Raw genomic sequence first — 22697 nt, forward strand, 5'->3', positions numbered from 1 at the left:
TGCATGAGGTTTCATTTCATGCTGTCACGGAGATGAGCGCAATAATGGTTATAATGATCTTTGTTCCGTTTACTATATCAGGTTTAAGAAATGAGGCACGCAAAACTGTAGTTATTCAGACACAAATGTAGCCTATGTAAGTGAATGTATTTTGTTTTAAACAAGTTCATAATGACATATCCTAAACATTATGTGGATACACTAACAAGCGCTCATTTAACCAGCCTATATTGATCAGAACTCGGTTTTCATTTCTTTTCTTATTTTTAAGAAGGTAAAACCCTGTCTACACTGGACGCGCCGTTCAAATTAAACCGTAATGTTGTCTGGAGTTAAGATGTGTGGAATTCCAATGGATGACCTTTTGAAATCTGTTGGTTTTTCATTTGTGCAACATCTCGGGCATTTTTGTCTTGCACAGCACAGTTTTACTAATATCTCTTTGAGTTTAGGACCATTGACTCTGATCCTTGTTTCATAATTTTAATGCTTCAAGACATTTCCATTTAAAACTCAAGATCAACAATTGAAGAGCTGTATTTTTTACAATCCACAAGTAATCCATGCAACTTCAGTCCATCAGTTAATGTATTGTGAAGCAAAAGGCTGCGTGTTTAATCCATATTGCTTGCTCCAGTGAAAAAGTGGTCTCATCTGAATCAGGATAGAAATATGGAGAGATCAAGCACTGTTTACAAGCCAGTGTGATTATGGATATTTTGGCCAGAAGCAACCATTTAAAGTTACAAACAAATACAGCTTTTCCCTTCACAAAACAGTTAATGTGAATGACTTGTGGATTGTTTTTATCAGCTGTTTGGACATTCTTTCTGGTGCCACCCAGTCACTGCAGATGATCCATTGGTGAGCAAGTGATATAATGCAAAATTTTTCCAGAGCTGTTCTTATAATAAACTAAAACTCTTAAAAAGAGAAAAATCTCTATTATTTGTGTGATCTTGTGAAAATTGTGAATGAGTGTAGATGAAACCCTCAGATCCATATCAAGCTTTCTATTGGCTAATGACTCTTTAGAACTCGTTCTCATTTGCTAATGCATAAACTCTACAGGTCCAGAGGAGAATCAAAGGCAAGCAATTAAGCTGAAAGGGGAGGAGCCACCTAAATTCAAAGCTGTACTTAATGGCAAAGACAAGCATTATTGTGGTATCGTTTCAATGCTTGTCAGGATGGGTCTTTTCCATGGTGTGTTAGTGCTGGTTGTGATTGTGGCATTTGATCTGAAGAATGCATGGGGAAGTTTGAGATACAATCAAAGTCCAAGCAGCACAAAGCCGCAATCTGATCAAGTTTCCAGAGGTCCTGCTCTTTCTTCTCAAGGGTTCTGGAACCCTTTGCAAAAGGCTTCTCAGTTTCAGGATCTTGACTCCAGAGGATTTGCACAAGAGCCTCTTGGTCTTCAGGAGAAGCAGGTGTTGCAACGTCCAGTCAAGCCTTTGGACTGGAGGTTTCCCATTGTTCCAGAGGTGCAGAGCGAGGTGGCGGTGGACTTCCAGTTGAGGCAACCTGTGACTCCCAGTAGTGTAGCTATTCAATGCGGTGAGAATCGGGTTCATGTGGAGGTACAGCAGGACTTGTTTAGCAATGGTCAGCTGATCCAGCCATCTGGTCTGACTTTGGGAGGATGTCCTGTTGTCGGTTGGGTCCCTGGCTCCAGGGTGCTCTATTTTGAGTATGAACTGCAGGACTGCAACAGTGTGCTAATGGTAAATCTTACTATATTATGCTGCACACTACTAAAACAAAGGTTCTTTGGTATCAATGGTTCCCTGAACCTCTAACATCCATGGGACAGTTCCGTTCTTTAGTGGAACTGTTCACTCAGGTGAAACAAGTGATTTTATGGTGCGACTTGCTAAGACACCTTTTGGAATTATTTTTGAGAGTCCTCTTGGTAATGCATTCAGTCTCTTACAGATGACCGAGGATGAGCTTGTCTACACCTTTGCTCTTACCTACACACCTGACGCCCTCGCTGGCACTCCGATTACTCGTGCAGATGGTGCAGTTGTTGGTGTCCAATGCCACTACCAAAGGTAAGTGACCTTTTGTGACGTGTGGCCTTGCTGCTTGTGGTGGTGTAACTGGAAGACTATTTGTTTGGTTCCTCCTTGAACTGCAGGTTTCATACTGTGAGCGGTAATGCCTTGAGGCCAACTTGGGTCCCTTATGCTTCAACGGAGGTTGGCGAGGAAGTCTTGCTGTTCTCCCTGAAGCTCATGATGGGTTGGTGCAGTTTCTTTAGATCTTCTGAATGAGGCTGTGCCTGAACTGTTCTTCCTCCTCGCAGATGACTGGTCCTATGAGAGGCCCTCACACACTTATTTCCTGGGTGACATTATTAATATTGAGGCGTCTGTGAAGGTGTACAACCACGTCCCACTGCGTGTGTTTGTGGACCACTGTGTGGCCACTCAAGAACCTGATGTGACCACCCTTCCGAGATATTCCTTCATTGAGAATCATGGGTGTGTTCATGTCACCAGATGCTAACCAAATCGCCAGTTGATTGAGCTTGCTCCTTGTAACCACTTGAGAATTAGGGTAAGGTAGATGCTGCAGTTGACATTGAGGGTTTTTTTTAATCATCAGGTGTCTTGTGGATGCTAAGGTCACGACTTCCAGCTCTCGTTTCATGCCTCAAACCCAGAAAGACAAGATCCAGTTCCAGCTGGAGGCCTTCATGTTCCAGGAGCCATCCAGTCCTTCTGTATGTACTGAGTGTTGTATGAATTTGCTTTACTCTTCCGTCTGCTCTGGGTTTGTGATCTCTTACCTGTGGTGTCTCTTGCAGATCTACATAACGTGTATACTGAAGGCCACTCTTGCTTCTGCACCCAGTGATGCCCTCCACAAATCCTGTTCCTTTGCCAATGGGTATGTTCATGCTGCTTAAGAACAAGTTGAAGGTGCCGTGTCTGATTTTTCTCGTTGCAGGTGGTTTGGTGCTGATGGGAGCCACCAGGCTTGTGGTTGCTGTGACTCAACATGTGGTCCTGATGGTGGAATTCCTGCTGCTCCTTTTGGAGGTAGGCTGCTGATTTAAGCTTATTTGACACTCAAGTGCTCCATTTAACTGTCTGCTTTTTCTAGGTGTTCAGTGGGAAGGGAAGGCATCACTCAGTCCTGTAATGGTTCAAGAGCGACCGAAGACTTTAGCTGGTTTTCAATAAATGGGGTGGAAAAACTGTTTCTGGTTTTGTGTTTTTCTCCAATTTTAATTTGAGTGTGCTGTAGGAAACGGGTAGTCCTACTGTACCTATTCTCTTTCCAAAAGGAAAGGTTCCTCCTTGATAGGAAAATAACCTTTTAAGGACTGACCTACTGTGAACTGTTTGAATAACTTTTCAGGATGTGCTTTATTGGCCAGGAATGTTTACACATGAGGAATTTGTTATAGTGACAGAAGCTCTACAGGACACAGATAACAAAAGAATATACATAGGCAATGTACAAAATAGCGAAAACACTATAACAGACAATGTGTGTACAGGTCTGATGTGTGGTGAATAAATGTGCAAGAGTTGTTCCACGTTTAGGGGCAAGTGTTCATGAGCTAGATTGCTTGAGGGATGAAACTGTGTCTGGTCGTTCTGATGCTCTGTAGCGTCAACCAGACGGTAACAGTTCAAAGAGGGAGTGTGCAGGATGTGATGGGTCCAGAGTGGTTTTGCCAGCTCTTTTGCTCACTCTGGATAAGTACAGTTCTTGGAGAGTGGGGAGGGTTGTACCAATGATTCACTCAGCAGTCCGGACTACCCTCTGTAGTCTTCTGAGGTCCGATTTGGTAGCTGAGCTGAACCAGACAGTTATTTAAGTGCAGAAGACTGATTCAATGATGGAGTAGAACTGTTTCAGCAGGTCCTGTGGCAGGTTTAACTTCCTCAGCTGGCGAGGGAAGTACAGCCTCTGCTGGGCCTTTTTCACAATGGATTCAATGTGGTTGTCCTGAGAAATTGTGGTGCCCAGGAATCTGAATGACTCCACTGCAGTCACAGTGCTGTTCATGATGGTGAGTGGGGGAAGAGCAGGGGGATTTCTTCTGAAGTCCACGATCAGCTCCACAGTTTTGAGCGTGTTAAGCGCCAGGTTGTTAAGACTGCACCAGACAGCCAGCTCCTTAACTTCCTGTAAGCAGACTCGTCACCGTCCTGGATGAGGCCAATCAGTGTGGTGTCGTCTGCAAACTTAAGGAGCTTGACAGAGGGGTCTTTAGATGTGCAGTCGTTGGTGTAGGGGGAGAGAACACAGTCCTGAGGAGCTCCAGCGCTGATGGTGCGGGTGCTGGATGAGAATTTTCCCAGCCTTACTAGCTGCTGCCAGTCTGTCAGGAAGCTGGTGACCCACTGACAGAAGGAGAGCTGTGTCAGGGTCTGGGATGATTGTATTAAAAGCGGAGCTGAAGTCTACGAACAGGATCCTCACTTAAGTCCCTGGTCTGTCCAGGTGTTGCAGTATGTAATGCAGTCCCATGTTGACTGCATCATCCACAGACCTGTTTGTTCTGTAGGCAAACTGCAGGGGGTACAGTGGAGGCCTTCAGATAAGCCAAAACCAGTCTTTCAAATGATTTCATAGCCACAGGTCTGTAGTCGTTAAGTCCTGTAATTTTGGGTTACTTTGGGACGGGGATGATGATGGAGCGTTTGAAGCATTGGGGGACTTCGCACAGTGATCTGTTGAAGATCTGTGTGAAGACGGGGGCCAACTGGTCAGCATAGGTTTTTAGGCAGGCTGATGACACACCGTCTGGGCCTGGTGCTTTTCTTCTTTTGTTCTTTCTGAAGACCTGGTGCACGTCATCTTCGCTGATTTGAATTGTAGGTGTGAGGGAGAGGGGGGTTGCTGGAGGTGTGAATGGTTGTGTGGAGAGGGTGTTCAGGGTGGGTGTGGGGTGTTTTTTCAAACCTGCAGTAGAACTCATTGAGGTCGTCTGCCAGTTGTTGATTCTCCAAAGTGCTGGGGGATGGTGTCTTGTAACTGGTGATATCTTTCATACTGGAAAGGTATGAAAGGTATCTTTCATACCTTTCCACACTGAAGCAGAATCACTGGAAGAGAATTTGTTCCTTAGCTTGTCAGAATAATTCCTCTTTGCCACTCTGATCTCCTTTTCCAGTGTGTATTTGGCCTGTTTATACAAGACTTTATACCCCTTTCTGTAAGCATCTTCTTTGGCCTGACGGAGCTGTCTGAGTTTTGCAGTGAACCATGGTTTGTCGTTGTTGTAAGTTAGATGAGTCTTGGTAGGAATGCACATATCCTCACAGAAACTGATATAAGATGTTACAGTCTCTGTGATCGGTGGCAGCAGCTTCAAAAACAGTCCAATCAGTGAGAGAGAAACAGGCTTGTAAATCCCGCTCTGTTTCATTAGTCCATCTTTTAACAGTTCTTAATATAGGTTTGCAGATTTAAGTTTCTGCCTGTAGGTCGTTATAAGATTAATCAAACAGTGATCAGAGAGTCCTAAAGCTGCCCGTGGGACAGAGTGATATCAGAATCAAAATTAGCTTTATTGGCCAAGTATGTTTACACATACGAGGAATTTGTTTTAGTGACAGAAGCTCCACAGTGCAACAGAGAGACAGCAACAGGACAGGACACAGATAATAAAGAATAATACAAATATCCAAATAGGCAATGTACAAAACAGCAAAAACACTATATATAATATAGACAATTATGTGTGTACAGGTCTGATATGTGCAAATTTGAAATGGAAAAAAAACATTTGATAAAAAAAGTAAGCAAGTGTGGTGAATAAATAATACAGTTGTGTGTTCCGCGTTTTATTGTCAAGTGTTCATGAGATGGATTGCCTGAGGGAAGAAACACAGGTAAAACGTAATTTTATTAAAGAACAAATTAAAGAAAACAAAGAAGATCCTAAATCTCTGTGGAAGGTGTTGAATAGATTCCAATCAACTGGTCAATCAATTTTCTGTATCAAAGGTACGTTTAGATATTGATGGCAAGATATAATTTGAAAAAGTTGCTAATAAATTTAATTCATTCTTTTCATTATTGCTAATAGTCTACTTGATAAGATTCCTCTGTCCAAAGGAAATTATGGGACTGATTTTGTTGAGAGATTTTATTCAAAACAAGGGGTGTTGCCAAACAGTTTTTCTTTTGCTAAAGTTAGTGTAAATCAAATTACTAAAATACTTGAAGAGCTTCAAGTGTCTAAGTCAACTTGGCTGGATGATATTCCAGCTAGATTCTTAAGAGATGCTGCAGATATTATAGCTCCAACTATTATATTTATTGGTAATCTTTCCTTAGAAATTTGTATATTTCCAGTTAGCTAAAATCATTCCGTAATTCAAAAAAGGTAACAGATGTGATCCTGGAAACTACCGTCCATTCTTGGTGTGGCCTCAAATTTTAGAAAGAATTGTGTATAAACAGATGTATGAGTATTTAAGTAAGAGTTTAATTTATGATTTTCAGTCAGGTTTTAGGAAATCTTATTCGACTGATACGTCTTTACTTTATTTAACAGATTTTATAAGGAGGCAGATAGATGTAGAGGTATGGTACTTCTAGATCTCCAGAAAGCGTTTGACAAAGTAAATCATGCAATACTTTAAGATAAGTTAAGTGTCATGGGTTTTTCAAGTAAAGTGATAGCCTGGTTGAATTCTTATTTAACTGGGAGAGTTCAGAGGGTAGAAATTGATGGGGTTCTTTCTAAGGAAACTGGTTAAAAATGGAGTCCCTCAGGGAAGTGTTTTGGGCCCTCTTTTGTTTCTTTTATACATAAATGACACGCAAGCAGTCTGTGATTGATATTTGTTTTTATATGCTGATGATTCTGCTTTATTAATTTCAGATAAGGATGTTGGTAGGATACAAGTGAATTTAGGTAAGGAGCTTTTGTAAGGTAAGAGACTGGCTCTCTGAAAACAAACTGATGTTGCATTTAGGTATAATGGAATCCATTTTATTTGGTCTAAAAAAAATTTGAATAAGGTTTCTAAGGTGTCTGTTAAGGTGGGGGATTGCTTAATATAAAATATAACCTCAGTTCAATATCTTGGATGTATCCATGACAATGATTTAAGTGGTGTAAGTATGGCTATGAAAGTCCTGGGTAAGGTTAATGCTAGAACAAAATTTCTTGCCACAAATGTTAGTTTTCTTGATAAACAGATTATGAAATTACTTGCATCATGTTTAGTAGGGATGGAACGATACACCTACCTCCCAATTCGATACTATCACGATACTTGGGTGCCGATACGATGCGTATCGCAATTTTGTTTTTTAGATTTTCGATTTATTTGAAAACTACATGGTTTGTGTGTTGGAGCAGGGTTGGAACAACTCTGCAGGGCTGTGGCCCTTCAGGAACTGAGTTTGTCACCCCTGCACTAATCGGAGTTTATGCCAATAGTTATGCTTGAACACCCACTTCCTTGACTCACTGCAGATAGTTTGCATGTCTTATGCAGTGAACTTATTGCTCCATGTTGGTTACTTCAAATGAATGGTTTCATTTGTCCTTGCATCCCCAAATAGATTTGGTCATGGTTTTAAATTTGTTTCCCAATATGCCTTGTTGACACTCTTCTGGACCAGAGTGGGGACCTGCTGGTACAGGCACTATTTTTAAATCAATAGATGCAGGTTGAAAACTGTGAGTACCTGTATCAACGCTGGCATTTTCCACTTTTGGGAATTGTCCACCTTCAAATGGGTTATTTGTAGGTCTCCTGTATTTTTAATCAGGAAAATGGCATGTATCTTGTAAGTTCAGTTTAATATTTAGCAGAGGTGGGGCCAAGTCATTGTTTTGTAAGTCACAAGTCTTTGCATTCAAGTTTGCATTCATAAGTCTACAAAACAGTTATGGCAGGCTACTTCAAGTCCTAAACGGATACGTTGATACAGAATGTTAATACAAAAATTAAAACATGAAATGAAGCAGAAAAGTAAATAATAGTTCTAATATATACAAATGTTAAATAAAAATAAGAAGCCATCAGTGAATGGATTTTTGCATGAGGTTTCATTTCATGCTGTCACGGAGATGAGCGCAATAATGGTTATAATGATCTTTGTTCCGTTTACTATATCAGGTTTAAGAAATGAGGCACGCAAAACTGTAGTTATTCAGACACAAATGTAGCCTATGTAAGTGAATGTATTTTGTTTTAAACAAGTTCATAATGATCACAGTTAGGCTTCTTCGTCTTCTTCATCTTATAAGTGGTTTATAGTGAATGTGTATTTAAATATCTAAAACATATCCTAAACATTATGTGGATGAATACACTAACAAGCACTCATTTAACCAGCCTATATTGATCAGAACTCGGTTTTCATTTCTTTTCTTATTTTTAAGAAGGTAAAACCCTGTCTACACTGGACGCGCCGTTCAAATTAAAGGCGATTTTCTCAATATTTAGATTTTTTTTTTTTTTTTGCACCCTCAGATTCCAGATTTTTAAATAGTTGTATCTTAGCCAAATATTGTCTTATCCTAACAAACCATACATCAATGGAAAGAGTATTTATTCAGCTTTGAGATTGTATAAATTTCAATTTCGAAAAATTTACATTTAAGACTGGTTTTGTGGGCCAGGTTCACATATAATATAATTAAGTGCCAATTTTAAAGCCAACTATTGACCAAGATGGCGGCGCGTGCACATCGCGATGCCCATGGTCTCTCCAGTTTTTGTAATTTTGCAGCATTTTTCCTGCTCATCTCGGAACTGTTCGCACTGAACAGCTTTGCCTTAACATCATACACCCGACAGGAGCTTTTGGATATTGGTCTAAACTTTTCCAACAGTTTTTGAACCAATCATCGACTCATCCCTGAGATCTCCAGAACACCCGAGGCTACACACTCTGCTCGGCCGGGCTGAAGTGCTCACAGGAAGTGCTAACACCGCACCGGCTCTCTTTACCCAGCATTTTCCTCGCTTATGTGCGATCATTGCAGTCCAAAGGTTTCTTACTATGGGTGATGCGAAGTCGTATCTCATCCATTTTGTTCACCAACGTCATGGTTTTCACTGAAACATGGCTACATAGCGACATACCCAATAATGTTATTGATCTAACCGGACGCTACACGCTCTGAGCAGCTAGAACGGCAGATGACTCCGGCAAGACCAGAGGCGGAGGATTGTGCATTTATGTAAACAAAGCTTGGTGTACGAACTCTGACATTGTTGGAAGACACTGCTCACCTAACCTAGAGTTTCTCATGGTTAAGTGTAGACCTTTCTATCTGCCGTGGGAGTTCACTTCCACCATTATAAATGCAGACTATATTCCCCCGATCCTAATGCCAAGCTTGCTATGAACGAACTGCAAGCGGCCATTAGTAAACAACAGACTGTACACCCGGAGGCTGCTTTTATCGTTGTAGGTGATTTTAATCACTCCAACTTAAAGACTCTGCTCCCCAAATTCCATCAGCATGTCTCCTGCCACACTAGAGGAGACAAAACTTTGGATCATGTTTACACCAACATCGCTGGAGCTTACATCATGACTCCTCTCCCCCACCTGGGACAGTCTGATCGACCTTTCTTTGTTTCTCACCCCCAAGTATTCACCCCTCATCAACCGTGTGAAGCCATCAGTGAAGACCATCAAAGTGTGGCCAATGGGAGCAGAGTCTGTACTTCAGGACAAGTTTCAACACACGGACATGCCAGTGGCTCTCACACGGACATTGATATCTATACCACCTCTGTACTGGATTACATCAATACCTCCGTTGACAGTGTTACAACAGAGAAACAGATCACCACGTACCCTAATCCGAAGCCATGGATGAACAAAGAGGCGCGGCTCCTGCTGAAAGCCCGCAACACTGCTTTCAGATTAGATGACGCTCAGGCCTACAGCATATCCAGGGCTAACCTGAAGAGGGGCATCAAGAAGGCCAAGCACTGCTACAAGCTAAAGGTAGAGGAACATTTTTCCAACTCTGACCCCTGACGCATGTGGCAGGGCATCCAGGTCATCAGTGACTACAAGCCATGCAACTCCACTCCGACGGTCACAGACGTCTCCTTCCTTAATGAGCTAAATTACTTTTATGCTCGCTTTGACAATAATAAGGAGACAGCCACCAAGATCACACTCTCAGGAGACCATCAGACCCTCAAACTCCCCTCCACATATGTCTGCACAGCATTGAGCCGGATCAATGCATGCAAGGCTGCTGGCCCCGACGGCATTCCTGGACGTGTGCTCAGGATATGTGCAGAGCAGCTCGCAGGGGTCTTCACAGACATTTTCAACCTGTCCCTCACCCAAGCAACTGTGCCAACATGCTTTAAGTCCACATCCATTGTGCCAGTGCCGAAACACTCCTCCCCGACGTGCCTGAATGACTACCGCCCCGTAGCACTCACACCCATTGTTATGAAGTGCTTTTGAGCAACTGGTCCTGGCACACCTCAAGAACTGCCTCCCACCCACACTGGACCCACACCAATTTGCCTATCGAAGCAATAGGAGCACTGAGGATGCAGTATGCACAGTACTGCACTCGGTACTCACACACTTGGATAACAACAACACATATGTACGGATGTTGTTTATTTCAGCTCAGCATTCAACACCGTCATTCCCTCCAAGCTGACCACTACACTTGGAGACTTGGGTGTTAACACCTCCCTCTGCAGCTGGATTATGGACTTTCTGACCAACAGACCTCAGCATGTTAGGTCAGGCCACACCTGCTCCACCACCATCACACTCAACACTGGCGTACCACAGGGCTGTGTGCTGAGCCCATTTCTCTACTCCCTCTACACCCATGACTGCAGGCCTGTGTATGGATCCAACTCCAAGTTTGCTGATGACACCACAGTGATTGGCCACATCAGAGACAACGATGAGTCTGCCTACAGGGAGGAGGTACAGCACCTGGCTGCATGGTGCGCTGACAATAGCCTGCTCCTCAACACCAGCAAGACAAAATAACTTTATTGTGGACTTCAGGAAGAAGAAAAGTGGCACGCATGACCCCCATCCACATTACTCTCTAACCATTAGGCCATTCGGGTCATAGACGTAAAATCTGTGATTCCGAAGTACAGTGAATATCCACACCGGTGCGATGACTGACAACCACACATAAGTTACTCCTCAAAACATTAGATTCATCCACGTTGGAGCCGTTAGGAAAATAAATCGGCAAGTAACTGCAATTGCAGGTTTCAAACAGATGGTGACAGAGGCGCAACTTCCAGACTGCAGCTTTAAGCACAAAGCCCTGCGTCTTCAAAAGCCACTTGCAATATAATTTAACTAGGCATTACATACACTGCTATAGGATTGTGTCATGTGCATTTAAATTAAATCAGTGTCATTATTTTCCTGGCAAACGCGCCTCCTTTCAATGTAAATAGTGAGCTCTGGATTCACAGAGGCATCACTGTGTGCCTGATAATTGCAATTAATGTCTGTGTACATTTTCCTATTGATCAAGTCAGCAGTGATTCATCACATAATGGATGTATCCGGGCACATTTCCAGATGTGTAGTGAAGCGCACATTTACAGTCCTAGTGAAGCGGTCAGATGGCAGTAGTTCTCCGCTCAGATCCGGCCTGTTCACAGGAGAATCGCTCAATGTCAATCGTGATCAGCGCTGATTTTGTGGGCCTGTTTGTGGCATTACCTGATTTGCATAATTGCTTTAGTGAATCAGGTCCTGAAACAATGCAATGCTAAACAGCGCTATTCATTCTGATTTAATTCTCCCTTGTTTTACATGGGTTTTTGAAGCGTGTGTGTTGTGTTCTCTGTTCTTATTGAATATTTTACATTAACTCTATCAAGCGTTTATTGTAATTTCACTTTAAGCAGCACATATACTGTCTGCTCTTGTTGCATAGTACAACCAATATATTATATCTCACTGTATGAGTCATTCTGTGTTAATAAAAATAATATAATTACAATAGATTATTATTATTTTTTTACTAATACATAATTAAAATCAAAAGTTGTATTCATTAATATATAATGGAACTTATTTGAGCATAATTGATATCCTATTATAGTTTTGTTAATATTTTAAATTATTTTTTTATATTTTCGGTTTTCATTTGAGTTTTTAGTTAATTTTAGTTATTTTGTTGTTCGTTTTTTTAACATTTGTATTACTTTTGTATTTTTAAATGTGTCTATCATTTTTAAGTTTATTTACTTTATTTTAGTACTTCAACTTGGAAACTAACTAAATAAGTTACATAAGTTTTTATATTTTATTTTATTTTAGTTTGTTCATTTTTTTCATGTAAAAAAAATATATAATACTTTTTATTATTATTACACTGTTTTGTTAATAATAATAATAACCCTGGTTTTAGCTCCCTGGAGAACTATTGACATGCCCTGACATTTGTGGGGTTTTTTTCAGTATCTTCAGTTCATAACAAAATGCTTAAAACAGTCAAACTATATATATATATATATATATATATATATATATATATATATATATATCTCAAAACATCTCTAGTAGTTACATCTCTAGACATTTCTACAGTTGCACAGAGTATACATGTAAGTACAGACCTACTTTATTAATATGATAGACTAAATCAGTGTTTATTATAAAAACCAAATTGAAGTATTTCCTCCTCTTACAGACCGAATAAAGAGATGCGATCCAACCAAGTGAAGACCTCGATGGAGAGCAGCAAAGCCATCAGTCAAGACAAAATCATAAAGAACAAGGCTGAGAGGGACCGGTAATAATAAAAGCTCGGCAGCAATTCACTTTAAAGCTCATACATCGAGCGTTACTTTGTAGTTCCACTTTCCTCTGTGCTTTGCTTGTATTTTGAGGCATAACTATTGAAATTTAATTTCCAAACAGAACCATCTTGTTTTATTTATTTTGTTTTATTAAAATTTTTTAACTCATCTTATATTATTCACCCCAAATTTGGATGAGATAATTTTTTTTTTTTTAGACCTTGCTGAAAATTATTTTATCTTTGTTATTATCTCCAAAATGATTGCATAATTTGATGTTAAACAAATGCAGTTGGGCCACCATAAAGAGTGCACTTTGGTTTAAAAAAATAAATAAATAAAATATACAAAAATAATTACTTTATTTTATAGATTATCTAGTCTTTACACAGACTAATCTTTCATTACTTGTACAATAAATTGCCCCATATTATCCATCATCAGATCAACCTTCACAAGCATATTTTGATTTTCATTACTCTTTGATTTTAACAATAAATTGTTGAGAACGTCAAAGCACAACTGAGGGTGTGTTTTGGGAATGCTTTGGTATATAATGAAACTTAGGAATGATCATTGTCATCATCCCCTTATGATATGCACAAAATTTCAAGGCAGCGCCACCTACTGGTATAAACTCTCAAAAATGTTTAAGAATCTATGATTCTTCTAGGTATTAAAGTGCCCCTATTATGGATTTTTGAAAATGACCTTTCATGCAGTGTTACACAGCTCTAAGTGAATGAAAACATCCTGCAAAATTTTAAAACTGAAAGTGCACAGTATATGAAGTTATTGTCTCTCAAATGTAAGAGTCGATTCTGAATCATTGAAACTAGTTGTTTTTAAAATGAATCCCAAGCCATTTCATGCTGACATCAACATGAAACATTAGCATATTGCCCGCCCACTTGTTGGTCTTTTTGCGTTGGTCTGAATGAAAATGCAAATTCATTCTGTGCTGCTTTTGGAGTGGAAAAATAACAGTAACACTGAACACAAAGCAGCACTGCGCTCACAAACGCTGCTTTATGAAGCATTACAGGCACGATGAAATGAAAATGAGACCAATCAAACCAATCACCGCAGATTAGCATCACGCAAAGGAGGGGTTTGGAAAAATGAATCATTTAAGAGTCATTGAGCAAGTAAGGTAAAAATAAATGCACATTATAAAACAATGAAAGTGTTTTTTGACCTTGCATGCATGTCAACCTTTTGTTGGGGACTCCCAAATTCAAAATATGAACCTTTCATAATCCATAATAGGGGCACTTTAATGGGTGTTTGTAGAATTTTTTTCATTACTTCTCCTATAAATTTCCTCATATTATCCATCATAAGACAAACCTTCTCAAACATAATTTAATTTTAATTATTATCATTTTATTTGTTTTACCCTAATACAGTGTTGAGGGCACCAAAGCAGAACTAAGGGTGTGTTTTGGAAACATCATCATCCACTTATGATGTGCACAATATTCCAAGCCTACTTGTCAAAACCTCACAAAAAAGATTATTATTTTGAATTTTTTTCAAGCTGCTTTTGTCTCTGTTTTAATGGGTGTTTGTAGAAAACTGATTTGCTAGATTAACCATATGCTTTTCTATTTTGAACCTCTTCATGGACCATTTTTTCGTTCATTCTCCTAAGGGAAAGGAGACCGCTAAAACATTTTGAAGTACCATTTCTATGGTAACACAATGTTCGATTTCAAAAGGGTTTCACTGGATGAATTGAGAGATTTTAAGCTTTCAAATGGTATATAACTTATGATGATTGCTAAAACATGTGATGGGGGGAAAAAGGCAAGGAAATAAAGACTTTGTGACAAAGGTCAGAACTCCTGTTATGATGTAGATTTATCATAGACTCTTGGTGCACTCTTGTCATAAATTAATCTATTACTGTTCCTACATAATTTGTAACAACAACAAAATGGTAAGATATCTAGTTAGGAGACTTAGACCTTTCCAATGATATATAGTTTGTCATGATTACATTATGATTTAATTGTAATATAGCAAAGTAAATTTAGGCGTCCCGTATACAGGACGGTGACAGTTAAGGGGTTAAAGATTCAACGTTAAAAACGAAAAATGATTGCACAACCACCCATTAGGTGGCGATATGCACTAAGTATGCAAATGGCCTTAGAACAGAAGAAGAAAGAAGCAGTATGGCGCACTTTTTGTTAGCGTCCGTTTCCATAGTGACTCGTCGATTCATCGCTCTATTGAGAATGTCTTGCGTGTTTACCAGGAACATACTCTGGGTTGAATGAACTTACTCCTGGACTCGTTTTTGGAACCAACATACCTCGAGTAAGCAAGGTTTGGGTTGATCAACTGAGATTTCAGGATTTAGCAGATGGTAAGTTAACCCTTCTTTCTGGAACACCCCCCAGATTTTTTCCCACTATTTTTAACCTCTTCATGGACCCTTTTTTCATTACTTTTCCTATAAATTGCCTCATATTGTCCATCATCAGACATACCTTCACAAGCATAAAACTCTGATTTTAAAGCAGCAATAAATTGGTGAGAATGCCAAAGAGGAACTGAGAATGTGTTTTGGCAATATTGTAATGAAACTTTGGAATTATCATTGTCATCATCCACTTATGATGTGCACAAAATTTCAAGCCAGTGCCACCTACTGGTCAAAACCTCACAAAAATGATTATTACCTTGGATTTAACTCATAATTCTTCTATGTATTAATGGGTATTTTTGGAAGACTGATTTTCTAGGTTAACCAAATGCTTTTTCACTATTTTGAACCTCTTCATGGACCTTTTTTATTATTATTTCACCTATAAATTGCCTCATATCATTCATCATCCGACAAACCCTCACAAACATAATTTGTTTACCGCACCAATAAATTTGTAACGCCAAAGAGGAACTAAGGGTGTGTTTTGGGAACGCTTTGGTATATTGCAATGAAACCTAGCAGATTTCATAGTCATCATCCCCTTATGATGTGCACACAATTTTAAGTCAGCGTCACCTACTGGTCAAAGTTATAAGCAATAATCTGACTCCACAAATACTGTTTTTAACAGGATGTGTTTCTGCAGGAGAGTTTGAGAGCTTAACAGCGCAAACACAAGGAAGTTTCTTACAGAAAGAAAGAGGGTAATGATTCTAATCCTGTTTGGTTTTTTTTAAATGCATGTTTCTAATTATGAAAATTAACGTTGATTGACAGCTCGCCATGAAACAGTCCAAGGAGAGCGAGCAACTCCAGGCGGCTCAGCGGGAACAACTGGAGAGGCTGGAGAAACACAATGAGGAGGTATTTCACCACCAGTACCTTAATGTTTGGGTCCTTTCTGCTGTGAAGTCTGTAACCTCTACATGATGAATGTAATTAAAGGGTTAGTTCACCCCAAAATGAAAATTATGTCATTAATTACTCACCCTCATGTCATTCCAAACCCGTAAGACCTTCGTTCATCTTTGGAAAATGGCGGAAGACGTAACTCGGGGGAGTAGAATGGTTGAGTAAATTGTTTTTTTTTTTTCTTTGTGCAAAAAAAAGTGTTTTCGTAGCATTGCAAAACTGAAATTGAGCCACTGATGTCACATGGACTGTTTTACTAATGTTTCTGGACCTGGGAACATTTCAGTTGTGTTGCTGTCTATGGAGGGTCAGATAGCTCTCTGATTTCATCAAAGTTTCTTAATTTGTGTTCCCGAAGATGAACGAAGGTCTTACGGGTTTGGAACGACATGAGGGTGAGCAATTAATGACAGAATTTTCATTTTGGGGTGAACTAACCCTTTAAGGATGTATTTCTATAAAGAGATATAGAAGATGTTCAGAAATATGCTCTGGTCAGACATAAGATGTTCATAAAGAGCTGAAGTTAGTCAGTGCTCATTTAGATTGACATTTAGCTAACGTGGATGTCTACTTGAAGTGATTTTTTAAATATTTTAATCTACTGAAATTTTGATTTGATCAAACGGGAAGAATGTTTTAGAGAGGCACAAACCAACATTACTTAACACCACTGAATTCATCAAACCCACTGATAATGTTAGTGCTGTTAATTTCCTACCAAAATTATGTCACTTCTTGGAAGATGATGTCATTAAGGAATTTAAGAATAACATTGAAAAGCGATATTGAGAATACAGCAGGGTTATTAACAAAAACTAAGATCATAAAAAGTCATTAAAGTAATGATGAAATGCTACAATTAGCATACAATAGTAATAAAAAAAGCAAAATATTGTGTAAAATTGTCTTTTTGTAACCAGCCTAAATTATTATAGTTAACTAAAACCAAATAGTTACTTGAAAAATAAAATAAAGATATATGATTGTGTGGCATGAAAATATAGCGCACAGCAGAAAGGACCTGTTTGATGATGCATGAACCTGTCATGTGGATTTGATCATCAAATTGTATTGGATTTTATTGTGCTTTTTTATTCAGCTGTTGAACTCATGCTATGCAAAATCACAAAGCCAAGGTAGGACTTTCTTCTCACAAATCAATTTTACAACGCCTCCCCTTTCCCATGATTCTTTCATTCCTCCCCGTATGGAAGTCCAGTCCATCACGGCTGTGAATTACTGCTCCTCCTCCACACCTTCACAGACTACTGATCAGACTACTGACAGACGCAGGCCGTGGAAGCAGAGTCCTTCCTCATGGGTTCTCTGTTTATTTTGCCCGTCAGGAAGCTTGCAATCATCTGGAGATGTCAATGTGTGTACATACTATAAACAACTGTGTAAAAATACTGTGGATTGAATACTGATTTTTTTGCTGCTTGTAGCACAAAAGTGAAACTTTTCTCCTCCGTTACTCACTGTCATGTTATTCCTAACCCATTTGACTTTCTTTCTTGTCAAAATGGGTTAGGAATGGGTTTCTTTCTGTCAAACTCCAAAAATGGCAAAAATAATCTAAAATATTTCTCTATTTGGGATTCACTGAAGAAAGTCCCGAAGGTTTGCTACAACAGGCAGCCCCACCAGGACTTCACGATTTTCTTTGTCATTTTATGTCATCTGAATGACTGATATTGTGGCGGTTATTTCAAAAATGTATTTTTATAAATGGGACATGACATTTACCATATTATGACACCAAATATACAATGGTCACATTTGGAAAAAAAATAGTAGAAAGCTTATATTTGTGTCTTATCAAATTCTGACACAGCTTTTAAACAAGACTTTTTTGTTGTTAAAGTACGAAAAAATATGCAAATTACAAGCAACAGGGCAAAGATACAAATTAAATAGTTTCTTTTAAGTTATGTTTAGTATTGAGGTATAAAACACCTACAGAAATGGAATAATCAAATGTAAAATAAAACACAGTATGGATGCTTTTTCTGCCAAGGACTAAAAATTAAGTAAATTTTTAATTTCACAATTCTGACTGTTTTTCTTGGAATACTGATAAAATACTGAGAATTGTGAGATACAAAAAAAAATGATGTAAACTCAGAATTAAAAAAATCAAAATTAATTGTGATGTATATAAATTCATAATTTAGACTGTCTCTCAATTCTGAGTTTGCATTGTACAAAAAATACAGGTGATTGCAGTGTTTTATCTCATAATTCTGACTTTTCTTCTCAGAATTGTGAGCTTATAGCTCTAAATTCTGTTTTTTTTTTTAAGATAAAACTTTGAAATGAATGAATTTTTTATTATTGGCAGAAATGGGCTTTCACAACACTGCACATTATAAACTGTATAAATTATATATACTGAGCTACTAAATTCGCTCAGTCAGGAGCAGTGAGTGATTTTCTCTTTTTGTTGTCTGCTGTCACTTTAAGACCTAACTCCAATACACTGATAAATGTCTGATTTTCTAACAGTTTACGTTTGTAAATCATTCATAATTGGTTGTGTTTAATGTATGTGAACAGTTGCCAAGATGACATGCGTGTCTTTTTAATTGAGTATGTTGATAACTAAGTTGCACTGCACTTTTCTGCTTAAATGACGAATTATGCAGGATTGCAAATAAATAAATAAATAAATGTTGCCTTGTGTTCCATATGGAAGACTGTTTCTACCATGCAATTAAAAAAATTAAGTAAATGTGACTTATTTTTCACATTTTTAGTTTTTCAGAATTGTGAGATATAAATTCAGAATTCTGACTTTCTCAGTTTTTCTCTCAGAATTCTGAGCTTAAATCTTGCTGCTTTTTTTTTTTTCTTGTTTGCGGCATGGAAGAAAAAAAAAACTTTTTTTTTCTCTCAGAATTATGAGTTTATATCTCACAATTTTCTCAGAATTGCGAAGAAAAAAGTCTGAATTATGAGATATAAACTCAGAATTCTAAGATAAAAAGTTGCAATTAACTTTTTTTTTTTTTTTTTTTTCCTATGGCATAAACAATCTTCCACAGTCACTAAATAATAACGCAAAACTGCAGGGACTGCAAAAGAGTGTAAATTATGACAGAAACTGTAATCTTTGCAATATGTTTCACATCTGAGCTTATGGCAAATGTTCACAACTCAAGACTGACGTTGTGAATCTTAACTGTTTTTGTCCGCTGGAGGATTGTTTCACTTGCTGTTGATTTAAATGCAGTGCATAAATTAGCTGATTTTCCAGCCACAATCAGCAGAGGAAACGCTGAACGTCACATCACATTACCACTGACGGCTCTCGCACAGTACAGCGGCTAAAACACACGACGTGACTGTCTTCAAAATGTAGTTTGTGAGCCTGCAATATCCTCCCTGCAAGAAAGTTAGTTCTCATGTTGAGATGTTATTCAATAAATAGGATTTGTGAAATCCAGGGCTTTTTTTTAACGTAGCTCTCTGGATAGCATTACCTCTGGAGACCGGTGATGTGATTCTGTGCTAATGTGCTTCACTGTCATTACAGGCCAGAGAGACTCCGAACATGAAGACAGCAGAGAGGACAGAACCGAGCGCTGAGCGATCAAACCCACGGCCCGCTGCAGTGAGAACGCACTAACGCTCTGTATGTGCACTACATACATACAACTTGTTTTTAGTGAAATCTGCTTGGTATTTATTTCTGTTTTATGAATATTGAAAGTTTTATAAATATTGTATATGAGCGCATTGATATTTTATGATTTGTCAGCAAAGAGAGAAACTGATTCTTGTTTTACAAGCCCAGCTACTTTTAAGTCAGCATGAAATTAAAATGAACTAGTTAATGTTTTTAAAACATGTATCTGACCTTATTGTGAATGATTAATCAGTACATATGATATAAAGAATAAATGTTTGTCTTTTTAAAAATATAATAACTTGACAAATGATTTTCTTTTTCCCATTGATAACCAATAATTGCTATTCTGGTGTGAAACGCCATCTTTTAACTAATCTTTTTTTCTTTTTTTTTGTATATTTGCTTCAATATAGAAAGATATTTTGTAAAATGGATTGTAAATGTCATTTTATGTAGGCTTTGAGTATAGCAGTAAAATAATATACTGAATTTAACAGCAATATAAACAGCAAAATGTAAATGATGTATCAGAGTCTTTTGAAATAACACTGTTTTATTACTGACGTTTTATAAAGAAGATAAAGCAAAAAAACATGCAAATGTGTTGAAATTATATAAAATCCTGTTTAGTAGTCATAGTATCATTTTGTTTTCATCCAAGTGTTCTTTCTTCCTCCGTTCAGAGCATAAACATTGTGGAAATGATTGTGATGTTTCCTATTTTTAAATAGCTTTGGATGAAATCCATCTGCTCAATGACTATGTGTAAATGAAAGGACTGTTCAGGGTTCATTACAGATGAAGCAGAGACACGCTGCTGATGACCACAGAAACAAAAACCACTGCTTCACTTCAGAAAGACAGAACATTTGCACAAACAAGGTTAGTGCACAATATTATCACACACGTCTTATTTTAAAGGAATAGTTCACCCAGAATAAATTATGCTGAAAATGTGCTCCACTTCAGGCCATCCAAGAGTTTGTTTCTTCATCAGATTCGGAACAATGTTGCATTCCATCACTTTGTAAAGGATTAGCCCTTATTTTAATTTAGCTTTTAGGGAATTTATTCTTAAGATTCTATATTGATATTTACATGATTAATCGATATTAATCAAAACGTCCAACTTTTACCTTGTTAACGATACCTCATTAACAACTTGTCCAGCAAGCATTAAAATCAGTACGTTATCTCTTAACAATTCAGTTTTATTCCCGTGGGCACTGATAATAACACAGAATTGATTAGGTAATTTTGAGCATAGGTAACGCGATCTTTGGCAAATCGTTTAAGACTTGGAAATCACATAGCACCAGACAAAGATTTCTTAATAAACCAAAGTTTATTTGCTACTCTACAACACTACTAAGCTAACATAACACAAAACATAATACGTACACACAAACACACATTTTGCAATGAATTGTTTTGATCTGAAGAGAGTTTAAGGTTCTAATGCTAGTTTTCAAGAATGCTTTAACTTCCACTTGAGGGAGTCACAAGCAAGGAACTTTACTATCTTTACACTTAATGCAACCAGTTTCTAGCAGCATTATGAAGAATTGTTTGATTACTTGCTTTCAGTTTAGTTTCCGTTCCTTTCCTGGTAGAGGGAACCCCGGGTGCGGATTGGCTGCTGAAATCGCTGTTGCGTGATGTCACTGGGGATGCCCTCTTGCGATTGGTTGGTTTCTCTGTGACGTGATGACACTCTTAGGAAGTCTGTTTCAGTTCTTACGGCTTCAGATGTTAAAGCTTCTTTAGAAGTTTGACTAAGTCTTGATAGTTGTTCAATGCTCGGCCAGATGTTAATGGCTGGAAGCGCTTAACAGCACGATCAGAGCAGGAGCTGAAGTTTCAAACAGCGCGCGAGCAAGCAAAGAGCGCACTCACAAAAGTTATCCGTGCATAAATCTTTTGCTGAATTATTCCATAACATGAAGAGCATATCCTAGCAGATTCCTATAAGTGTTTTAATCATACATTATGATGAGAAAGATCAATTTTCATCCACACCAAATTATTGCTGATGCAACTAGCTTTCATTCGAACTCAAACACCAAGTATTTTGCATACCCAAAGTACATATATCAATTTGATCTATTATGCAGTTAAGGCATAGATTAAACTATCCTAAATTCTAAATAATCACACCAAGCATGTGAAACTAAATAATAGTGATCGGGAAAAATTAGACATCAAAAGATTACAACAATACCATAGATTCCAATAACACAGCAAGCTTAATTTCATGAAATACAACCTGAATATATATTGTAAATATATATATTTACAATATATATAGCAGTTTAATAGCAGGAACAATTATAATTTGTTCTTTTTGGAATCCTTAAGAAAGATTTGAGTCTCTTTGTCTGTTAATAAGAAAAAAAAAAAAGGCGCGTTTCCTCTGGAATGTGAGGAGGAGAGAGAAAGTTGTCTGAAACATGAGAATATCATGTATGGGAAGATCTGGAGATTTCCTTTGCTCGGACGTCAGTTGTAAAACCGTCCTGGTTGGTAACATCATTGAATTTATGCGTTAATGGTCAGGAGATATCCGGGAGGGTCGGTGCTGGAGCCTTTCCAGATGCCAAGGTCTTTGTCCTGTTTCTGGCTGAATTATGTTTAAGTGATAAGAAAGCGACAGTAAAGTCCTGTTCTGGAATACATCCAGAATTTTCCACACATATATCCTTCGTTTTAGGGATCTCGTGAGACGTTAAGGAGAGCAGAGCAGGATGCTTGGGCGCGGTGCTGGTCGTTAATTAATTTTACGGCCACAGATAGTGAAAAGAGCAACTTTCTCCGGAATGTGCTGTCCTGTTAATAGGTGTGTGTGTGTGTTCTTGTTTCGACCAAGATCTACAACTTGCTCAGCAATGGATCCTCTGCAGTGAATAGGTGCCGTCAGAATGAGAGTCCAAACAGTTGATAAAAACTG

At 38.3% G+C, this 22697-nt stretch overlaps 1 protein-coding gene across 1 annotated transcript in view; it reads left to right on the plus strand.

Annotated features, from left to right (window-relative positions):
• Positions 1–1190: 1190 nt before the first annotated feature.
• LOC306886789 (zona pellucida sperm-binding protein 3-like) overlaps positions 1191–22697 on the plus strand; it is a gene marked incomplete at both ends in the record, with an annotated part of 28892 nt that continues 7385 nt past the window's right edge. The window contains 10 exons of the mRNA XM_079444094.1: positions 1191–1727; positions 1939–2057; positions 2144–2247; positions 2312–2489; positions 2614–2731; positions 2816–2898; positions 2959–3050; positions 3115–3149; positions 15982–16068; positions 19655–19732. Coding sequence (XP_079300220.1) covers positions 1191–1727; positions 1939–2057; positions 2144–2247; positions 2312–2489; positions 2614–2731; positions 2816–2898; positions 2959–3050; positions 3115–3149; positions 15982–16068; positions 19655–19732 — 1431 coding nt within the window. The remainder of the gene's footprint in view (positions 1728–1938; positions 2058–2143; positions 2248–2311; positions 2490–2613; positions 2732–2815; positions 2899–2958; positions 3051–3114; positions 3150–15981; positions 16069–19654; positions 19733–22697) is intronic.

The sequence above is a fragment of the Barbus barbus genome (genome assembly GCF_936440315.1).
Source record: "Barbus barbus genome assembly, chromosome: 20".
In the NCBI taxonomy this organism is placed as follows: domain Eukaryota; kingdom Metazoa; phylum Chordata; class Actinopteri; order Cypriniformes; family Cyprinidae; genus Barbus; species Barbus barbus.